General features: G+C 39.2%; 1 protein-coding gene across 8 annotated transcripts in view; it reads left to right on the top strand.

Moving 5' to 3' along the window:
• PTPRB (protein tyrosine phosphatase receptor type B) overlaps positions 1 to 21,451 on the top strand; it is a 124,242-nt gene that overhangs the window by 49,541 nt on the left and 53,250 nt on the right. For 6 of the 8 annotated variants that reach the window (XR_012420454.1, XR_010579499.2, XM_005571537.5 and 3 more), the window contains 6 exons: positions 1,271 to 1,531; positions 7,236 to 7,502; positions 12,099 to 12,362; positions 17,030 to 17,293; positions 17,841 to 18,104; positions 19,169 to 19,432. Coding sequence is in view for 6 of the 8 variants with exons in the window: in XM_005571537.5 (XP_005571594.3) it covers positions 1,271 to 1,531; positions 7,236 to 7,502; positions 12,099 to 12,362; positions 17,030 to 17,293; positions 17,841 to 18,104; positions 19,169 to 19,432 (1,584 nt within the window). In the remaining 2 variants the exon portion in view is untranslated. The remainder of the gene's footprint in view (positions 1 to 1,270; positions 1,532 to 7,235; positions 7,503 to 12,098; positions 12,363 to 17,029; positions 17,294 to 17,840; positions 18,105 to 19,168; positions 19,433 to 21,451) is intronic. The other 2 variants (XM_065524567.2, XM_074007416.1) reach the window with 1 other exon arrangement.

The raw sequence follows: 21,451 nt of genomic DNA, 5'->3' as shown, positions 1-21,451 counted from the left end.
ATTCTCCTGCCTCAGCTTCCCAAGTAGCTAGGATCACACGCATGCGCTACCACACCTAGCTAATTTTGCATTTTTAGTAGAGACGGGGTTTCATCATGTTGGCCAGGCTGGTCTCAAACTCTTGACCTCAGGTGATCCACCCACCTCGACCTCCCAAAGTGCTAGGATTACTGACGTGAGCCACTGCACCCAGCCCAAACTTTTCTTAAACTTTATCTCCAGTTTACCTTATTCAGGTAACTTGAAGTAGGCCTCAATGTAAATAATCAAATTATTTCTCTATACCAAAGGAGGAAGATGCAGAGTTAGGGACTCAGTTAGAATGGATTTATAGAAAATTTATGGATGCAAAATTTACAATAAAAATTTTCATACTTGATTCTTTCATAATTTAAGGCAGCAACACTTTATTCCTTTTTTTTTTTTTTTTTTTTTTTGAGATGGAGTCTTGCTCTGTTGCCTAGACTGGAGTGCAGTGGCATGATCTCAGCTCACTGCAACCTACACCTCCCGCATTCAAGCAATTCTCGTGCCTCAGCTTCCCAAGTAGCTGGGACTAGAGATGTGAGCCACCACGCCTGGCTAATTTTTGTATTTTTAGTAGAGATGGAGTTTTGCCATATTGGCCAGGATGGTCTCAAACTCCTGACCTCAAATGATCCACCCGCCTCGGCCTCCCAAAGTGCTGGGATTACAGACGTGAGCCACTGCGCCCGACCAACACTTTATTCTTAATGTCTCCTAGAAATTGTAATAATAAAACCTTTTAAATGAATCAATTTTGAGACAAGTCCTCAATTAGATGCTATTATTGCCAGCCAACTCTCCCTTCCATGAACACATCAGTGTCCCCCACCTCAGAAATGAGGGAAAGTTGCACTTGGTCTCCTCAACCTATGGGGGTGACAAATACTCCTAGATCCACCTAAATACTCAAACAGGAACTCTTCTTTGTGATTTTGGGAATGACAAGATTGGAGTAAATATTTTTGTATTACAGAATCCATATAAAAAGAAACTCAAAGTATTATGTAGTCAAAAATCAATGACTCTTCTGGCAAGATGTTTTCCAATTGAGTCTGTATTTCTGGTTACAATACATGAACAAAGTTTTTTGTGATAAGATTTTGTTTTAACACTCAGAGACATTCATAAAGCAAATGTTGAACTGAAACACTCTTAAGGATGGAAGAGAAGAGCTCTCAAAAGTATACTCTATGAATGTGCCTGAGTCCATCAGTGACCCAAGTCTCCATTGCTTTTTCCTCAGTCCCCCTGGCTGTCCTCCAGCTTCGTGTCAAACATGCCAATGAAACCTCACTGAGCATCATATGGCAGCCCCCTGTAGCAGAATGGGAGGAATACATCATTTCCCTAGCTGACAGAGACCTCCGTCTGATCCACAAGTCACTCTCCAAAGATGCCAAAGAATTCACTTTTACTGACCTGGTGCCTGGACGAAAATACATGGCTACAGTCACCAGTATTAGTGGAGACTTAAAAAATTCCTCTTCAGTAAAAGGAAGAACAGGTAATAATCTTTATAAACTTTACATTTTAAAGTGTTCTGTCTGCTGAATTACTATTTAACATGCAATTTACAAGTATTCATTAACCGCCTATTATGTACTAGGCATTGTTTTATGGATCCTTTCTATTGTGTTTGTTTTCTATTTTACCAATTTCAGTTCTTATCTTTATTAGTTCCTTCTTTTTACTTGGCTTGGATTTAGTTTCCTAAACTTGGAAAAGAGTAAAGAACAACCCTTCCAAGGAGTTTTGCTGCAAAGGAGAGCAGAGAAATAGGGCAGCATCTAGAAAACGAAGTATGGTTGAAAAGAGGATGATTTTTTAAAGGTAGAAGAAATAACAGCATGTTTTATGCTGGAGGGAATGATCTAGAAGATGTAGAAGGGGAATCATGATGATGTAAAGTGAGAGGGAAGAATTGCTGCCGTTTTTCCATGAGTAGGCAAGAGGTATTGGGATCTAGAGCACAAGTGGAGGAATTGGCTTTAGAAAGGAGCATGGGGAATCTAACCTCAGTGTCAGCTGGTGTATTAGTCTGTTTTCACACTACTATAAAGATCCTACCCAAGACTGCGTAATTTATAAAGGAAAGAGATGTAATTGACTCACAGTTCCACATGGCTGGGGAGGCCTCAGGAAACTTACAATCGTGGGGGAAGGTCAGTTAGAATGGCGATCATTAAAAAGTCAGGAAACAACAGGTGCTGGAGAGGATGTGGAGAAATAGGAACACTGCTACACTGTTAGTGGGACTGTAAACTAGTTCAACCATTGTGGAAGACAGTCTGGTGATTCCTCAAGGATCTAGAACTAGAAATACCATTTGAACAAGCCATCCCATTACTGGGTATATACCCAAAGGATTACAAATCATGCTGCTATAAAGACACATGCGATGTATGTTTATTGCAGCACTATTCACAATAGCAAAGACTTGGAACCAACCCAAATGTCCATCAACGACAGACTGGATTGGGAAAATGTGGCACATATACACCATGGAATACTATGCAGCCATAAAAAAGGACGAGTTCGTGTCCTTTGTAGGGACATGGATGAAGCTGGAAACCATCATTCTGAGCAAACTATCCCAAGGACAGAAAACCAAACACTGCATGTTCTCACTCATAGGTGGGAATTGAACAATGAGAACACTTGGACACAGGCTGGGGAACATCACACACTGGGGCCTGGTGTGGGGTGTGGGGAGAGGGGACAGGATGGTATTAGGAGATATACCTAATGTAAATGATGAGTTAATGGGTGCAGCACACAAACATGGCACATGTATACCTATTTAACAAACCTGCACGTTGTGCACATGTACCCTAGAACTTAAAGTATAATAAAATAAATAAATTAATTAATTTTTAAAAATCATAGTGGAAGGTGAAAGGGAACCAGGCACCTTCTTCACAAGATGGCAGGAGGGGAAGTGATGGAGATCAAAGGGGAAAGAGCCCCTTATAAAACCATCAGATCTTGTGAGAAATCACTCACTCACATGAGAACAGCATGGGGGAAACTGCTCCCATGATCCAGTCACCTCCCTCCCTGGACACATGCATATTACAGTTCAAGATGAGATTTGGGTGGGGACACAAAGCCAAACCACATCACCTAGGGAAGAGAGAATATGTGGGTAGAGATCCCAATAGGTGGATAGTTGTAGGGTGAGCAGTTATCTTCTAATTGCTCTCATTTTTTCAGTGTAATTGGAAGCAAAGTCATCAAGATTTCCCTTTTAGCTAGACCTCGTGGCTCACATCTGTAATCCCAACACTTTGGGATGCTGAGACGGGCGGATCTTGAGGCCAGGAATTCAAGACCAGCCTGGCCAATGTGACAAGACATGGTCTCTACTAAAAATACAAAAATTAGCTGGGAGTGGTGGCACATACCTGTAATCCCAGATACTCAGGAGGCTAAAGCATAAGAATCACTTAAACCCAGGAGGTGGAGGTTGCATTGAGTCAAGATCCTGCCACTGCACACCAGCCTGTGTGATAGAGTAAGACCCTGTCTCAAAAAAAAAAAAAAAAAAAAAAAAAAAAAAAAATTCCTTTTTCAATGTATATACTATTGTCCTGTATCTTATTTTTCTCTCCTCTTTTGATCCCACAAAAATATAGTTATTGCTTTATATAGTCAACATCTGTTTAGATTTACCTATCAATTTACTACCTTTTTTCTCATTTTTTCCTCCTGCATCTGAGACATTTTATCTGGGATTATTTTCATTTATTCTGGAGAACATTATTCAGATTTCTTCATTGAGAGTTTCTAGGGACAAACTCTCTCAAATTTTGTTTTTGCTGGGCATATTTTTATATAACTCTCATCTTTTTATAGCTCTCTGTCTTGAAAGATAATTTCCTTAAGTTCTAACTCTGTGTTTAAAGTTATTTTCTCTCAGCACATAGAAGATATTATTCTAGTCTTTCTGGGATTTATTGTTGCTGCTGAGTCAGCTATCAGTCTAATTTTTATTTCTCTGAGTCTGTTTGCTATGACTGATTTTTCACCTTTGGTGTTCAGTTGTTTCACAATAATAATCAAGGTGTAGATATATGTCTTTTTGTTTCTCTTGCTTAAGATTGATTGGTATTTCTGTACTTTCCAATTAGTGTCTTTCTACAATCCTGGAAATTCTCAGCTATTAACTCTCCGATATTGCCTCTTGCCCCTTCTCCATTCCCCGCTCTGTCATCTTCTGGTATTCTAGAACACACATATATGAACACATCAATATATTTCATATTTTCCATGTGTTTTCTCTCTGAACTACAGTATAGGTAACTTTCTCATCTCTTTGATTCATTTCATTAATTCTTTCTTCAGCTCTGTCTAATCTATTTTAAAATCTACCCACTGTGTTTTAAATTTTAATTGTTATGTTCTTCACTTTTAAGCATTGTCTTTGGCTCTCTTTCAAATTTATGTTATGCTCTGTTGCCCTTTAGTTATATTTTCATTCCCCTCCTGTATTGTTATATGCAAATTAACAATGTTTATTTTCCATCCCATGTCTGATAATTATAATAGCTGAAATCTTCAGGAGTTAAGTTCTGTTGTCTTTTGATTTTCCTGTCTTTTGTTTATGTTGCTTTATTTCTTTAAATGTATGTGATTTTTTTTTTTACCGTAAGCTTGTTTTCCCTAGAATTTTATTCTGTGGAAATTATTTAAGGACATGTTTGAAGGTGAGTTTCAGAAGGAATTTTCATTTGATTCTTTCAGGTGCACAAGGCTATCAAACCAGACCTACTTTAATCTAAATTGTCAACTTTAGATTTTTTGATCACCTGGGTTTTATAAATTCAGGTGGCAAACACATTGAAACTATCTTAAGATTATGAATTCTCAGAGGAAATCGTTTTCTCCATCCAGTATTAAGGCTGAAGTTGTATAGGGAGTAAAGAGATACTATTTATTTCACTTATACTTAGAATGTAGCCTTTCCAATGTTATACAAGGTCACCTATGAGTTTCTTCAGCCTGGAAAAATCTACACTTTACCTCCTTTCTCCAATATCCTGCAATGCTATAAAATCAAAACTTACATTTGCATTTGAAAGGGGCTCTCAACACAACAGTTTGCTTTATGATCCAGGTATCTCTCTATCCTTTACTTTTTGGCCTTTGAGAATCCCTTACATTCCTGACAAGTCATTCATTTACGTTTTTGTATTTTATCCAATATGTATAGTTGTGTTTATTAAGGATTTTCATGGTATCTAGCCTATCATACTGCCAGAAATGGAAGTTTAAGGCATTGTTTTAGACCTAAGGTCATTTTTATCATCCCCACCACCCATATTGCTGGGTCATATAGTAATGCATATTTAACTTTGTAGAAAACTGCCAAATTGCTTTCCAAAGTGTTTGTGAAATTTTGCATTCCCACCAGCAATGTATGAGATTTCCACTTCCTCCACATTCTCAGCATGCATTACATGATATTAGCAGTTTGTTTTAAAATTTAGCCATTCTAATGGAATAGCCATTATAATAAGATAATGATATCTCATGTGGTTTTAATTTGCCTTTTTCTGATGTCTAATGGCTTTGAGAATCCTTTCACAAGCTTATTTTTCACCCATTTATCTTCTTTGGGGATTTTTTTGTTCAAATATTTTGCTGAATTTTAAAATAGGATTGTTTGTCCTCAGTCAAAATGTTTTCTGTCGGTTTTTCATTTTGATGTCTAATTTATCAATTTTTGTCTTTCATAAATCATGCTATGGTGTCATATCTAAAAATATTTGCCTAAATCAAGGTCACAAAGATTTTCTCCTAGAAGTTTATAGTTTTAGGTTTTAAATGTAGGTCTGCGACCCATTTTGAGTTAATTTTTATATATGATGTGAGATATGGGTGAAGGTTTTTTTCTTTGCATATAGATACCTGGTAATTCCAGCCCTATGTATTGAAAAGACCATCTTTTCTCCATGAAATTGCCTTTGGATCGCTAAAAAAATCCATTGATAGCATGTTTGTTCTTCTATTTCTGGACTCTCAATTCTGTTCCATCAATCTATGTTTCTGTCTGCCCTTTGCCAGTATTATCCTGTCTTAATTACAAGATTTTTAGTGAAATCAGGTGGTGTTAGTCCTCTAACTTTATTCTTCTTTTTCAAAATTGCTTTGGACACTGTAGCTGTTTGCCTTTCATATAAAATTTAGAATTAAAATTGAATCTTTAGAATTATAACTGAATCTGATCCATATACAGTAGGATTTTTTTAATGAACACATTTGTATCTTAATCCAGAAGTCAATGAACTTTGAGAAAGAGGGGTGCCAAGGTTACAATCCCTTTGGTTATTATAATTCAGGAAAGAGGCACAAAGAAGAATGTATGTTGACCAAATGCCAACTTCAAGATCTGTATATAAGATTTGTTAAACGATAAGTTGGAAGCAATAAATGTTAATTAGGAAAAGGACACAGGCTTAGGGGTTAGACAAATCTAGCTTTCAGTTCCAGGTTGGCTATTTGTTAGCACTGTGATATAAATTACTTACATTTTATGATCCTTGGTTTCCTCATTAATAAATGGAATAATAAAATCAACTTTATAGAGTTCTGAATGGGTGTCAAATAATGCAACCTTCATGAGACATATAGCTCATAACTGGCACATAGTAGACATTCAGTAGTTGTTGTTATTATTACTTTGTAATATATATTATTACAATTTATATTATTACATGTTCATATATAATAACAGCCCCTTTGAGAATGTGCCAGTATAGAACTAACCAGTTTGCTAGACCATACTCACCAGACTGAAGGGAATTCCCAGTACCACCCCAGAACAATCATTGGCTCAGGTAGATTAGATAGCTTTGAATTCTCGTGGGCTAAGGACAGATAAAATCATATTAACTAAGCAGTTTTCAAAAATAGCAGCCTTCATTATCTAAAATTTGAAACCAAAACCACTTAATAAGCATGCATCATCTCATCCTTGGATCCTAAATAATTTTGATCCCTATATAAGCAGCTTTTTCAAAGTACTAAAGCTTCTCTAGAGGAGTAGTTCTCCATATGCCACAGGAAATAGAACTGAGAGTCTATAGCAACAACACAAAAATTATTTTTAGCACTTTCAAGTCTGTCTCCATTTTTTGACTCATTTTTCTTACACTTTCTTAAGGTGACTAAGTGTCATTTGTTTTGTCTTCTGTCTACTGTTTTAGTGCCTGCCCAAGTGACTGACTTGCACGTGGCCAACCAAGGAATGACCAGTAGTCTGTTTACTAACTGGACCCAGGCACAAGGAGATGTAGAATTTTACCAAGTCTTACTGATCCATGAAAATGTGGTCATTAAAAATGAAAGCATCCCCAGTGAGACCAGCGGATACAACTTCCACTTTCTCAAGTCCGGCAGCCTGTACTCCGTGGTAGTAACAACAGTGAGTGGAGGGATCTCTTCCCGACAAGTGGTGGTGGAGGGAAGAACAGGTAAGAAGTAGAGATATATGTCTGTAACTTACTAAGATCTGAGTACATGAGACCCCTAAACAGAATATTATAGAAATATCCTAAAATCAGACTTATCCCTGGCCTTCCTAAAAGCTACGTTTCAATGCCACCCAGAAGGTATATGGAATGGAAATTGGGCGATGGGTGATGGTAAGAGAGAATAAATTCTGAATTTTTTTTTTTTTTTTTGAGATGGAATTTAACTCTTGTTGCTCAGAATAGAGTGCAATGGCATGATCTCGGCTCACCACAACCTCCGCCTCCTAGGTTCAAGCAATTCTCCTACTTCAGCCTCCCAAGTAGCTGGGATTACAGGCATGTGCCACCACACCCGGCTAACTTTGTATTTTTAGTAGAGACAGGGTTTCTCCATGTTAGTCAGGCTGGTCTCGAACTCCCGACCTCAGGTGATCTGCCCACCTTGGCCTCCCAAAGTGCTGGGATTACAGGCATGAGCCACCGCAGCTGGCTGAATATTTTAACATCTCCAATGAACATGTAAGAGCACCTCACTTGATGCCTATCCCTTATTCAATTGATTTCCTTTGAAATGTTTATGTCCCCATAAAGGTAAATAATAATGAGATAAAAAACAAAACTAACCTCCCAAAGAAAGCATCTTTCACTCTTTTATATTCTTGGTTTGCAAGACATAAAAAGAAAATGATCTCCAATTAATATGGTCAGAGGTGGAGTTGATCTAATTTTCAGGTCTCATATATTTTCATAAGCAACATTAAACAAGTGCTTAATATGCTATCTAAACAATTTTTCTGGACCTTAAGAGCTCCCTGTTAGAAAGCTAAGTAAACAAATAAGTGTCATTATGGTCATGTGTGTCAGGGAGCCATGGCACCGAACCATTGTACGTAATACAATGAAAGAACATAAAAGTTAACATATATGATATATAAAATTTATGTTCATTTCTTAGAAAGAAATTACATAAAACCAATAGAAGCTTTGATAATTATTCGTGACCTTGTCTACTTAATTTTATATAATTATTGTAAGTTGGATTTCAGGCTTCTCCTTCTGCATCCTCAACACTCAAATTCTGTTTATCAGCTGCAGGCATCATAGATGCATCTCTTTCCAAAATCATGAATCTCACCTACTTAATGAACCCAGAGGACATTAACTTCATTAAATCTCCCAGAAGAACAATGAAGTCACTGAGATGTTTCATAGTCTTGGTAGAAATTCACTGGTGTAGGCCCATTTCCCTCATTCTATGACAGCTGACATTGTCACTTGCATCTTTCTTTTTTTTTTTTTTTCAAGATGGAGTCTCATTTTGTCACCCGGCTGGAGTGCAGTGGCACGATCTTGGCTCACAGAAACCTCCAACTCCCTGGTTCAAGTGATTCTCCTGCCTCATTCTCTGTAGTAGCTGGGATTACAGGCACACACCACCACACCCCACTAATTTTTGTACTTTTAGTAGAAACGGGGTTTCACCTTGTTGGCCAGGATGGTCTCGATCTCCTGACCTCGTGATCCGCCCGCCTCGGCCTCCCAAAGTGCTAGGATTACAGGTGTGAGCCACTGCGCCTGGCCCATCACCTGTAGCTTTCTCCCTGATATTTTCTTTCCTTTCTTTTAATGGTTCTTGGTACCATCCATTGGTGTTGCGTACTTGTGGCGGGGGGGTGCTGAAAAGCTTAGCATGGAAATCAGGAGGCCTAGGTTTTGGTCCTAGCTGTGCCATTAACTTACTTCCCTAAGCTTCTGTGTTTTAATCCATGCACAATAATTCACTCCTACCCTGGGTGTCAGAATAGGGAAGGAGAAATAATAAGAAGGCTGAGGAGAGGAGTAGAGGACGACCTTGCATTCATTTCCCAGTGATGTGCAGTTTTATCAGTCACATTAGACTGATTTAATTCAGGCTTAGACACTGTATAATGTGAGTGTTCATGATTGGATGCCTCTATTGGTTGGGATCCAGTCTCCTACCATTGGTGGCTCTTCTTTGCTGTAGGTCCTCAGAGCTCTCCACATTTCTCCAGAGAATGGAGGTGGGAGAGGGGATACAACTCATCAGACTTGGGAGTAGACATTTCACTTCTACCCACATTCCACTGGCCAGAACTCAGTTACATGGCTGCATCTGACTGCCTGGCAGCCTGAGAAATGTAGTCTAGCTGTGTGTCACAAGGAAAAGAAATGGTTGGGGAACCATATTCTGCCACACAGGTTGATTCTCATTTTAAATACCACGAGGATTGTCCAACTTGTTGTGAGCTACTAAAATAGTCTAGTCTGTGCTATCTCTTGAAATAACTGGACACTTTAAATAAGTGGGACTTACAATTATTTTTACACCTATATTTTAATTAGAATAAAGGTACAAGTATTTGACCCATATTATATCATAGAAGCATTTAAAAAAGGGACAAGAAATTATTTGAAGAATGATCATAAAGTTTTGAGGAGAGAACCAAATATGAATAAATATGAGCATGAGTTATTTTACTCAAACATATGAAAGGTGCACATTATCATGATAAAGGAGGAAAATGGGAGACTCCTATAGAAGAATAATAATAGGGATTTTGAAAGGTGCCTCTTTTAGTAAATTTTGTACACAGTCAATTGTAAAGAATTCAGTGGCTATGGCCTTGATAATCCTTATCATCTCCTCAAATTGCTGAAATATTAGTCAATACTGAAATAATTTCGAAAGGTATTCTTATATTTCACTTGTTTCCACTGAGTTGAAACATACAAATAAACCCTCCTAGCCCGGATAAGATGGCAGAATATTTGAAATTAAAGATATTAGATATACTTAACAAATCTAATTCTAATCTGGGAAAATGCTCATCCTAAAGGAAAAACAAATTTTGTATCTATTTTTTCTTAAATAAGTGAATCATATTTCTTCCAAAACTTTTGATAATTGTGTCTTTTCTAATAAAATGTTAGGGCCAGGTACGGTGGCTCACGTCTGTAATCCCAGCACTTTGGGAGGCCAAGGCAGGCGGATCACAAGGTCAGGAGATTGAGACCATCCTGACTAACACGGTGAAACCCCGTCTCTACTAAAAATACAAAAATTAGCTGGGCGTGGTGGCAGGTGCCTGTAGTCCCAGCTACTCGGGAGGCTGAGGCAGGAGAATGGCATGAATCCGGGAAGCGGAGCTTGCAGTGAGCCGAGATCCCGCCACTGCACTCCAGCCTGGGCGACAGAATGAGACTCCATCTCAAAAAACAAACAAAAAAAAGTTAGTAGTTGCAAATATTTCGAGCAGTTTTTAAAAACAAGCATAATGAGTTGCTTTTGAGAGCAACCAAAGGATGTATGGATGGTTGAATGGTGGAAGGAAGGAAAGAAAAAAGGAAGAAAAGAAGGAAAGAAAAGGAAAGAAGAGATGTACCAATATATAAATCTCCTGGCTAAAAAGTTCAACTTTATATCTAGGAAATGTCCATACATGTGGATCAACATTACCAGAGTTGTTCACTAGAATGCAGTTTATAATTTTTAGTGATGGATAAGTGCTTTTAAGTATGAGGTATGCTTTGGGGCTTAATTCACAAAGTCAGAGCATATTACATTAGAAGGATTCTCAGAAGTCATCTAGCCAAATCCTGTCCATTTTAAGTGAGGTACTGAAATTGACAATCACATGAAACTGTTAAGTTAATCAACTAATGATTACAACAGTAGTGCGGTTCATATATACTGTAATATTTTACTCCTATATTCATTTAGGGCAGTACTATTTATGGGCACCTATTTCCGATATGTGGTTAAACTTTTACTCAATACTGCAGTTACTAATTTGCTGACTATACATCCAGCCAGAGAACTTCTTGAAGACATTCATGCCTTTTTTCATTTTTGTATACCTGACAAATAGGTTCTCAGTAAACGTTTGTGACACTAATCCCCAATTCATATAAGCAAATGATTATAGTTGACATCAGAAAACCCATTATTGCCATAATAGTTCTCTCTGCCCTTGGTTGGTCCAGCTTCCAGACTTCTTATTTCCAAGACAGGTTTTTAGACTTATTTCTTACCACTAGAGGGCAGGAAATGCTTTGCAAAGGGAAAACGGTCCCTCTTGTGTTTGCTGTTACTTCCCGGGAATAAATAATTTCATCACAAGAAGATTGAAGCTATCCCAGTTTAAGGTCTTTAGAAAAGCTACCATATTCTTCCCCTTTCCACTCAAACATTTTTGCTTTATTGGTAAGTTTGGTTCAAGTTTATTCATTTGGATTGTTGAAATGTTTGTTCCCTTTCTTACAAGGAACCTTCTAAAACATTCTATAAAGATGCCTCGACTTGAAATGCTTTACAAACAACCCTATAAAAATTCAGTAGTGGCATCCTTGTATTTATGAGGCATCCCAAAGGCCTCCTGACATTTTTATTTTGATTAGCCTTCTGATGTAACAACACTCAGCTTCTAGAAGCTGAGTGAAATCCTCACACTTCCTTGACCTCTTATGTAATCAGATTAGATCTCGAGTGCACGATTTGTGCTGACTGCAATAGACAATCCAAACTTTTGACTGTGTTTTTCTTTTTGAATCCCCCCCTACCTTTCAAAATCACAGTCCCTTCCAGTGTGAGTGGAGTAACGGTGAACAATTCCGGTCGTAATGACTACCTCAGCGTTTCCTGGCTGCCGGCGCCCGGAGATGTGGATAACTATGAGGTGACGTTGTCTCATGACGGCAGGGTGGTTCAGTCCCTTGTCATTGCCAAGTCTGTCAGAGAATGTTCCTTCAGCTCCCTCACCCCAGGCCGCCTTTACACTGTGACCATAACTACAAGGAGTGGCAAGTATGAAAATCACTCCTTCAGCCAAGAGCGGACAGGTAAGGCTGTATGAAGGTTCAGGGCTCTGTAAGAACCAATTCACATGTGGCTCAGGGCACCACAGAGCTGTAGCAATTCTGTAATGATGGGATGAAAGGCCCTTGAGATCACAAAACTGTTATGGAGTCTTTGTATTTTAACCTAAGAAACTCCTTATGTGAGCAGACCCTGTGTGACTAGAATTTCTATTATATTCAAATAGTGTAAAAAGTATTCCCGTTTGGCTGGGCGCGGTGGCTCACGCCTGTAATCCCAGCACTTTGGGAGACCAGCGTGGGTGGATCACGAGGTCAGGAGATCGAGACCATCCTGGCTGACACAGTGAAACCTTGTCTCTACTAAAAATACAAAAAATTAGCTGGGCATGCTGGCAGGTGCCTGTAGTCCCAGCTACTCGGGAGGCTGAGGCAGGAGAATGGCATGAACCTGGGAGGTGGAGCTTGCAGTGAGCCGAGATCGTGCCACTGCACTCCAGCCTGGGAGACAGTGAGACTCCGTCTCAAAAAAAAAAAAAAAAAAAAAAAAAAATAGTATTCCCATCTATGGAGTACTTTTTGTTGCTAGGGCCTGGCTTTATATGTCTTAACTAACCCATATGAATGCCTTATTGAGATAGTCATTGTTATGATTCCCATTTTACAGATCAGGAAACCAAGGTTCAGGGAGGTCAAGTAACTTGCCCAGCTGTTTACCTTGTTAAACACCCAGTGCGTTTCAGATCCTGGTTTTAATTCCAGTTCTGAATGACTCCAGTGCCTACAAAGCTCTGCATCCTAAAATCCATCCTGAAATGTCTGCTGGTCAAAACCACTATTCATCCTTTTTCACACAAGGTGAAAATGTGAACTTTTATGGTTCTGGGATTAGGGAGCAAAAATCTTAGCAAAGGAAATGAATGTTCAGTCCAATGTGCTGGAAAGATATAAATTTAAATAGCTACCATTTTCCCAATATATTTATGCTTTCTGGGGTTTATACCTGAGATTTCTGCCTAACGTTGGCATCAATACATTGTCAAATGTTTCCTACTAAGCTATGAGTTTATTTCTGTATTTAAAATGTCAGTTTTTCCATGAGGCTCTGGGACAATTGTCCTTATCCTATTACGTAGCACAGGACCTGGGACTTAGTAGGCACTCAGTAAATATTTGGCAAAGGAATAATCAGAAATCACTTAGATCAGGGGTTCCACCTGGGGGTCCATGGTTCATGGGAGACTTTAGGAATGTAGTAACCCCTGAAATTGTTTATGAAGTGGCTGGGGATAGGAAAGGTATATGCATTTCTTTGAGAAGAAAGAGTCCATGGCTTTTATCAGATTCTCATGGTTTCTGTGACCCCCAAAAAGCTAAGAACCTCTGATTTATATTGTTACAGGATGCTGGCATTGAAGGGGTCCTTAGAATGATCTAATCGTATTTCCCCATTTGGATATAAACGAAATCCCAGAGAAGGAGTGTGGCTTCTCCAAGGTTGCAGGGCTGGCCGGTAGTGGAGCTCAGCCTAGCTCCAGTGCTATGTCTATTCCATCACGCTGTATCCTAGAGCACTAGTCAGGGATGTAAAGAGATTATCCCTACCCTCCAATAATTTTAAGCCCAGTTACACTGACAATCACAATAATGACTTAGATCTGAAAAGCAGATTTCTATTTACAAAGCAGTCTTATGTCAGGGTCTCTCATATTAATCAACTTGGAGCGTAAAAATCACCAGAAATTAAAGGATGTGTTACCTAACCACCAACCCCTTGCTTCCTTCCAATGTCAATTCATGATGATTTCCTATCCGTATGACTTTACTATTGCAAAGCCTTTTGCTGAGATTGATTTTAAATGCAAGAAAGTGATTCTTTATTCAGTGCATCCTCTTGACTCCTTGACCAGCATGAACTTGGACTTGGTGCATGACTAATGGAGGTAAATCATTGCCCCCGACAAATCAGTTTAACTGGAGAGTCATGTCTGAGTTGTTCTCTTGATGATTTTGGCTGATTATCTTAATGCCCTTTTCCATTTCTGATGCTCTTGTTCTACACTTTGGGTGAAAATACCAGTATTTCTAATTCTGTATCACATCATCTCACTGTGTAGCAAGGCAGGTCTCCACAAATTATCCCCTGTTCCACCCGGTGAGCTCCTTATTGACTTAATGTGATATTCAGCCAGGTTTTTCTTCCTGTAATAGTTGCTTTGCCTTCAGCAAATTGCCTGGATCATTGACCTTTCTTAGCCCATGCATGCCACTTCATAATTTCCTTTCCTTAACTCTATGATGACTGTATTCTGTGATGACTGTGATAACAACACTGTAATTGGTTTTAGGTAAATATCTTGGAGAAAGCATATCTGTCCTTGCTCCATATCTGTGGTGAGCTATATTCCAAATGCTAATCAGTAAACACAATGCAACAAAGGATGCTAATGCAACTTGTAGGTGTGAGAAGCATATGAAAAATGGAGCTCCTATGCCAAAATACTGAAATTTCTGGATCATTTCATGATTTGAGAAAAAGTAGAGGAGAAAAATTGGACACAGTCTTGGCATGTGGTCAGATCAGAAACCCCTAATACATACCAAATACAGAGAGAGGCTGTACAGGCCTAGAGGACATGGTAGTATTGGGACAAGAGTTTAGTACCCTGGATCCGAGTTCATGCCTCTTTTCAATGCTCCTCCTCAAATATGTATAATGTCCATTTACAGTGAAATAGTAATGAATCTGTGGCCTACTGTTGAATTAAAATTCAGCCCCAAATGGAAAAATGAAATCTCCTTAATATCATGCTCTAAATACAGAATTGCCTTATTCCACAGCGTTCCTAGTAACATGCATATATTTATGTACTGATTGGGGAGGGGACCACAGATATACAGAATGGTTTTGTTTATATATTAGAAAGAACCTCACATGCACAAAATTGTATTAATCATAATTCTTGGTTCAAGAAACCATGCATCCCCTCAGAGGCCGAGGTGGGCGAATCATGAGGTCAGGAGTTCGAGACCAGCTTGGCCAATATGGTGAAACCCCATCTCTACTAAAAATATAAAAAACTAGCTAGGCATAGTGGCAGGCAGCTGTAATCTCAGCTACTTGGGAGGCTGAGGCAGGAGAATCACTTGAACCAGAAGGTGGAGTTTCCAGTGAGCCAACATCACACCACTGTATTCCAGCCCGGGCAACAGAGTGATGTCTCAAAAAAAAAAAAAAAGGAAAAGAAAAAAGAAACCATGCATCAACTGCCACCTTTACTTTTTAGGCATCTAGTTAGTAATTCTTAATAATTTAACATGTACACAAGAAACCAACCACTACCTAAAATAATAGCTAGGATCTTGACAATAACCTACATCGAAATATGTGGTCCCCACCTCACGAATTCACTCAAAAGTAGCCAACATCTTGACTCCTATGTTCACCTCTCGCTTGCTTTCCCTCTTGCATAGTTTTATTGCATTTATATACAGGCCTAAAATTACTGGTTTTAAATTTTTTTGTCGTTTTTAACATTATTTAAAAGGTATTTTTAATGCAGTATTTAATATCAGGGACTTAGATGTTTTACTTATTATATAGATAAGATTCATCCATATTTTGTTTTGATATTAGGGACAAGAAATCCCTATTTTTGTGTTTTGAGTTAAGGAATTAATTATAACTATTATATAATATTCACTGTGTGTGTGTACGTGTGTATATGTATATATTCACTATCCAGTCTCCTGTACATATTCTTCCACACTTGGTTTTTATAGGGTTTTTTTTATTTTGCCAGTTAAATGGGTATAAAACAGTATTTCACTGTGGTTTTGACTTGCATTTCCTTGATCACCAATAATGTGGAAAATCTCTTCATTTATTATGCAATTAACCATATGTGTTTCTTCTTACATTTTTATTTTTCTTTTCTTTTCTTTTTTTTTTTTTAATGAGACAGAGTCTTGCTCCATCACCCAGGCTGGAGTGCAGGGGCTTGATGTGATCTCAGCTCACCGCAACCTGCTCCTCCTGGGTTCGAGTGATTCTTCCATCTCAGCCTCCCGAGTAGCTGGAACTACAGGTGTGCACCACCATGCCCGGCTAATTTTTGTGTTTTAGTGGAGATGGGCTTTCACTATGTTGGCCAGGCTGTTCTCAAACTTCTGACCTCAAGTGATCTCCCCACCTCAGTCTCCCAAAGTGTTAGGATTGGTGTGAGCCACCGTGCATAGCCTCATTTTTTTTGGCGGGGATTGGGGAGATTGCTTATATTCTTCTTAGTAACTTTTGAGTCAGCAAGGTATGCTGGAATTATCTATATCATTTACCATCACTCATATTAATCATCAGCCATCATGTTTAATGTTCCATCTTATACATGACATTTTGTGCAGGCAAACAGCAGGCTTAGAATGAGTTCATCAGCTTCTGTTAAAAGATGCGTTTAGGCGGGCGGGGGAGGGGAAAAAAAAGAAAAAGAAAAAAAAAAAAGATACGTTTAATCACTTCACGTAGTGTAACAGTCTTTCCCCTCCAGAAATTTGTGATCTAAGGTCTAAGATTTTTCTTTTTAACACACACAATAATACTCTTTCTTTTTTATTATCCCGGGTTGTCATCTGTGATCAATTACTCACTCAGAATTAATACATATTTATTTAGTCATTCTCTGTTTCCTTTTCAGTGCCTGACAAAGTCCAGGGAGTCAGTGTTAGCAACTCAGCCAGGAGTGACTATTTAAGGGTATCCTGGGTGCATGCCACTGGAGACTTTGATCACTATGAAGTCACCATTAAAAACAAAAACAACTTCATCGAGACCAAAAGCATTCCCAAGTCGGAAAACGAATGTGTATTTGTTCAGCTAGTCCCTGGACGGTTGTACAGTGTCACTGTTACTACAAAAAGTGGACAATATGAAGCCAGTGAACAAGGGAATGGGAGAACAAGTAAGTGGAATGATTGCAAAATCTGACAGTTGGTTGGACTTGAAAGTCTCTGAGTAATTTATCTGAACCTTGAATTTTTTCTGCTTATTCATTAGTACATTACATTCCCAGTAAGTCTCACTTGGCGCTAACATCATTTAGCCAAGCCATGGCCTATAATTACAGAATATTTATTGGTAGATAAAAGCAAACATAGTGAGAGAGCAAGAGAGCAAGAAGGCTAAATGTCCCATTTTTCTTCCCTGTCTTCCTGCATCATGGCATTTAAATTCTAGACTTCTTGTTTTATCTTATGGTCAAGATCATAACTCATTTTTATAATTATGTTCTACCAATGCTGATCATGTAACATTTATGTCAGGGAAAAAAATTACAATTTTAATAGCTGCTTCCAATTTTTCTTGTTTAATTATGCATGAAGTAGTGCTAGTGGTTTATTTGGGGGAAGGGAGATGTTGCCAGTTCCTTGAATGTGATTCATATATTATTATGTAGGTAAACTCTGACCAGTTCCTTTCCTGAAATGTCTTCTCATTTTTCTCCCTAGTTCCAGAGCCTGTTAAGGATCTAACATTGCGGAACAGGAGCACTGAGGACTTGCATGTGACTTGGTCAGGAGCTAATGGGGATGTCGACCAGTATGAGATCCAGCTGCTCTTCAATGACATGAAAGTATTCCCTCCTTTTCACCTTGTAAATACTGCAACTGAGTATCGATTTACTTCCCTAACACCGGGCCGCCAATACAAAATTCTTGTCTTGACGATTAGTGGAGATGTACAGCAGTCAGCCTTCATTGAGGGCTTCACAGGTAATGTGAAATACTGTTCTTGAACCTGAACAGATGCAGTGGTGTATTTAACTTTTGGGTAGTCTGGGCATTTCGATTGAGGATTTGGAAGGGTAAAAGGGAGAGAGCAAGAAGGGACAAAGTCATCTTGATAGTGATAATGATGTTGTCCAACCTGTATGAACGAAAATAAAGTATGATGTCAATGGCGGGGGGGTGCTTTCAGAGAAACAGCAATGAACTGATGTGATTAGCTGTTGCTTGTGAGGCACACAGATTAAGAATTGTTACTTGGAAATCACTTCTTTAGAACTCTTTTAGGAGTGTTGCCATAGTAGTTAACATGTACTGACAGTTCACCATGAACCAGACCCATAGCAAAGCATTCTATGTCTACATCTTGTTCAGTCTTCACAATGCTTTGGGAGGCTGAGGCAGGAGGATAGCTTGAGCTCAGGAGTTCAAGCACAGCCTGGACAACATGACAAAACCCTGTCTCTAAAAAAAATACAAAAAATTAGCCAGGCATGGTGATGTGTGCCTGTAGTCCCAGCTACTGGGAAGGCTGAGGTGGGAGGATCACCTGAGCCCAGGAGGTATAGGCTGCAGTGAGCCATAATCACGCACTGCACTCCAGCCTGGACAACAGAGCAAGACCCTGCCTCAAAAAATAAAATAAAATAAAATAAGAATCAATCTTCACAACTCTATTGGCTGGTTAGTATTATCATCACTGCCGTTTTTCCTAATGAAGAAACAAACTTACAGAGGTCAAGTAATTTGCCTGTAGTCCCACAGCTAGTGAGTGAGAAAACCAAAACTTGGACCAAGGCACCCTAACTAGCCCATCACTATAAAATTAGCATTCCTCATTTCCACTCACCAGCCTTGACTTCCCCCTAAGCTTTCCCCCATCAACTTCAGTTCACACAGAAAAATCAGAGAAAAGTGGCAAATTGTTACTTTCTTTTCCATGTGAGTTCTCTCAGTGGGTGCCAAAACATCAGAAGCATTCAAAACTTTGGTTGAAAATTTCAACAGTTCATTCTTTAAGTGATGACTTTTAAATTTATTTTCTTTTTTAGTTCCTAGTGCTGTCAAAAATATTCACATTTCTCCTAATGGAGCAACAGATAGCCTGACGGTGAACTGGACTCCTGGTGGGGGAGACGTTGATTCCTACACGGTGTCGGCATTCAGGCACAGCCAAAAGGTTGACTCTCAGACTGTTCCCAAGCACATCTTTGAGCACACGTTCCACAGACTGGAGGCCGGGGAGCAGTACCAGATCATGATTGCCTCAGTCAGCGGGTCCCTGAAGAATCAGATAAATGTGGTTGGGCGGACAGGTAAGCATCCACCTGGAGAAGGGCTAGATTGTAGAATGCCTCATGGTTCTCCAAAATGGGACAGTGAATGGGCTCAGCTATTCACAAACCCAAATTTAAACCCACCAAAGTTTGTACAATTCAATGGTTTCAAGAGCCTCACTCATTTATTCTTTGCATTTTTCTCTTAATAGAGATCTTCAGAACAAATGAAAGGGAATCAGAAACCAAATCATTTGAACAAATTTTTATACTTGCTAAAGGATAATAAAATTTTAAATTTTAACAAGCAGGCTGGGCACGGTGGCTCACGCCTGTAATCCCAGCACCCTGGAAGGCCAAGGCAGGTAGATTGCTTGAGTTCAGGAGTTTGAGGCTAGCCTGGACAACACAGCTAAATCCCATTTCTACTAAAAATACAAAAAATTAGCCAGGCATGGTGGCGCACACCTGTAGTTCCAGCTGCTTGGGAGGCTGAGGTGGAAGAATCACCTGAGCCTGAGAGGTCAAGGCTGCAGTGAGCCGTGATCATGCCACTGCACTCCAGCCTGGGTAACCAGAGTGAGACCCTGTCTCAATAAATAAATAAATAAATAAATTTTAGTATGGAGACTTCCATAATTATGCATTTTTCAAAAGTTCTACCTTTTAAGAACAAGTACACATCTGTGCCATCTACTTTACCTGGTAGAGCTAAAAAAAATAAGTACCAAATGTATAAATAAATCTGTTTATATCAATATCACTATTAATGTATTATTTTTGAAAGATCTCTAGTCATACTATAGTCCTCTTACAGATGAGGAAAGTATGGCTCAGAAAGTTTATGAAACAGTATCAAGGATACATATATAATAAGACCTAAAGCTATAATTCAAGTCTAGGTCTGTCTGGCCCCAAACCTCATGCCCTCTCCACTGTGACACAATACTTTTTAGATGCCTCCCATTCTCATGACCACTTATTTAGCTGCGGGGCCTGAGGTTTCTATACCATGCCCTACTATGCCTCTATTTCATATCTATGTTTATATCTTTATCTGCATATCTTTAACCCTATGACAAACCCTGTGTTAGAAAGTGGGCATTTGGCTGGGCGCAGTGGTTCATGCCTATAATCCCAGCACTTTGGGAGGCTGAGGCGGGTGGATCATGAAGTCAAGAGATTGAGACCATCCTGGCCAACATGGTGAAACCCCATCTCTACTAAAAATACCAAAAAAAAAAAACAAATTAGCCGGGCGTGGTGGTGCAGACCTGTAGTCCCAGCTACTTAGGAGGCTGAGGCAGGAGAATCACTTGAACCTGGGAGGTGGACGTTGCAATGAGCCAAGATCATGCCACTGCACTCCAGCCTGGTGACAGAGTGAGACTCTGTCTCAGAAAAAAGAACGTGGGCATTCAGTAGCAAGGCAGAGCCCCTGACCTCAAGAACGTGATAATCTAGTGAAGGAGACAGAAAAGTAAAAGGCAATGACAGTAAAACATGGTAAGTGCTAAGATAAAAGTGGTTATGAGATGTTAGAGGAGCAAACAAGAAGAATCAGGGAAGGCTTTCAGGAGGAAGTAATATTTAAAGAAAGACTAGGAAGTCATCCAGGTGAAGTGTAAGTTGACTTGGTTCCATCAGAGAAAACAAAGCCCTGGAGGTAGGAGAAAGGATGGCACATTTGGGGACCTACACCTTATTTGGCATACTAGAATAAAGGCCGGGCATGGTGGCTCATGCCTGTAATCCCAGCACTTTGGGAGGCCAAGGTGAGTGGATAGCCTGAGTCTAGGTGTTCAAAACCAGCTTGGGCAATGTAGCAAAACCCCATCTCTACTAAAAGTATAAAAAACAAAAGTATACTAGAATAAAAAATGTGAGCCGTGTGGCCAGGTAAGTAGATAGACCAAATCACGAAGAGCTTTGTTTGCCTGTGAAGGTGTTTTGGAATTACGGAGAGCAACTGTAGGGCCATCAGCATGGGAGTGCTATAAAAATATGCTAGATAGAGTCTGCAGATTGAAAGAGTGGGAGGAAAGGACGCAAGTGACT

Source organism: Macaca fascicularis, chromosome 11, assembly GCF_037993035.2.
Source record: "Macaca fascicularis isolate 582-1 chromosome 11, T2T-MFA8v1.1".
In the NCBI taxonomy this organism is placed as follows: Eukaryota; Metazoa; Chordata; class Mammalia; order Primates; family Cercopithecidae; genus Macaca; species Macaca fascicularis.
Note: the sequence above shows the minus strand (reverse complement) of the source record. Positions and strands in the feature narration are given on the sequence as shown.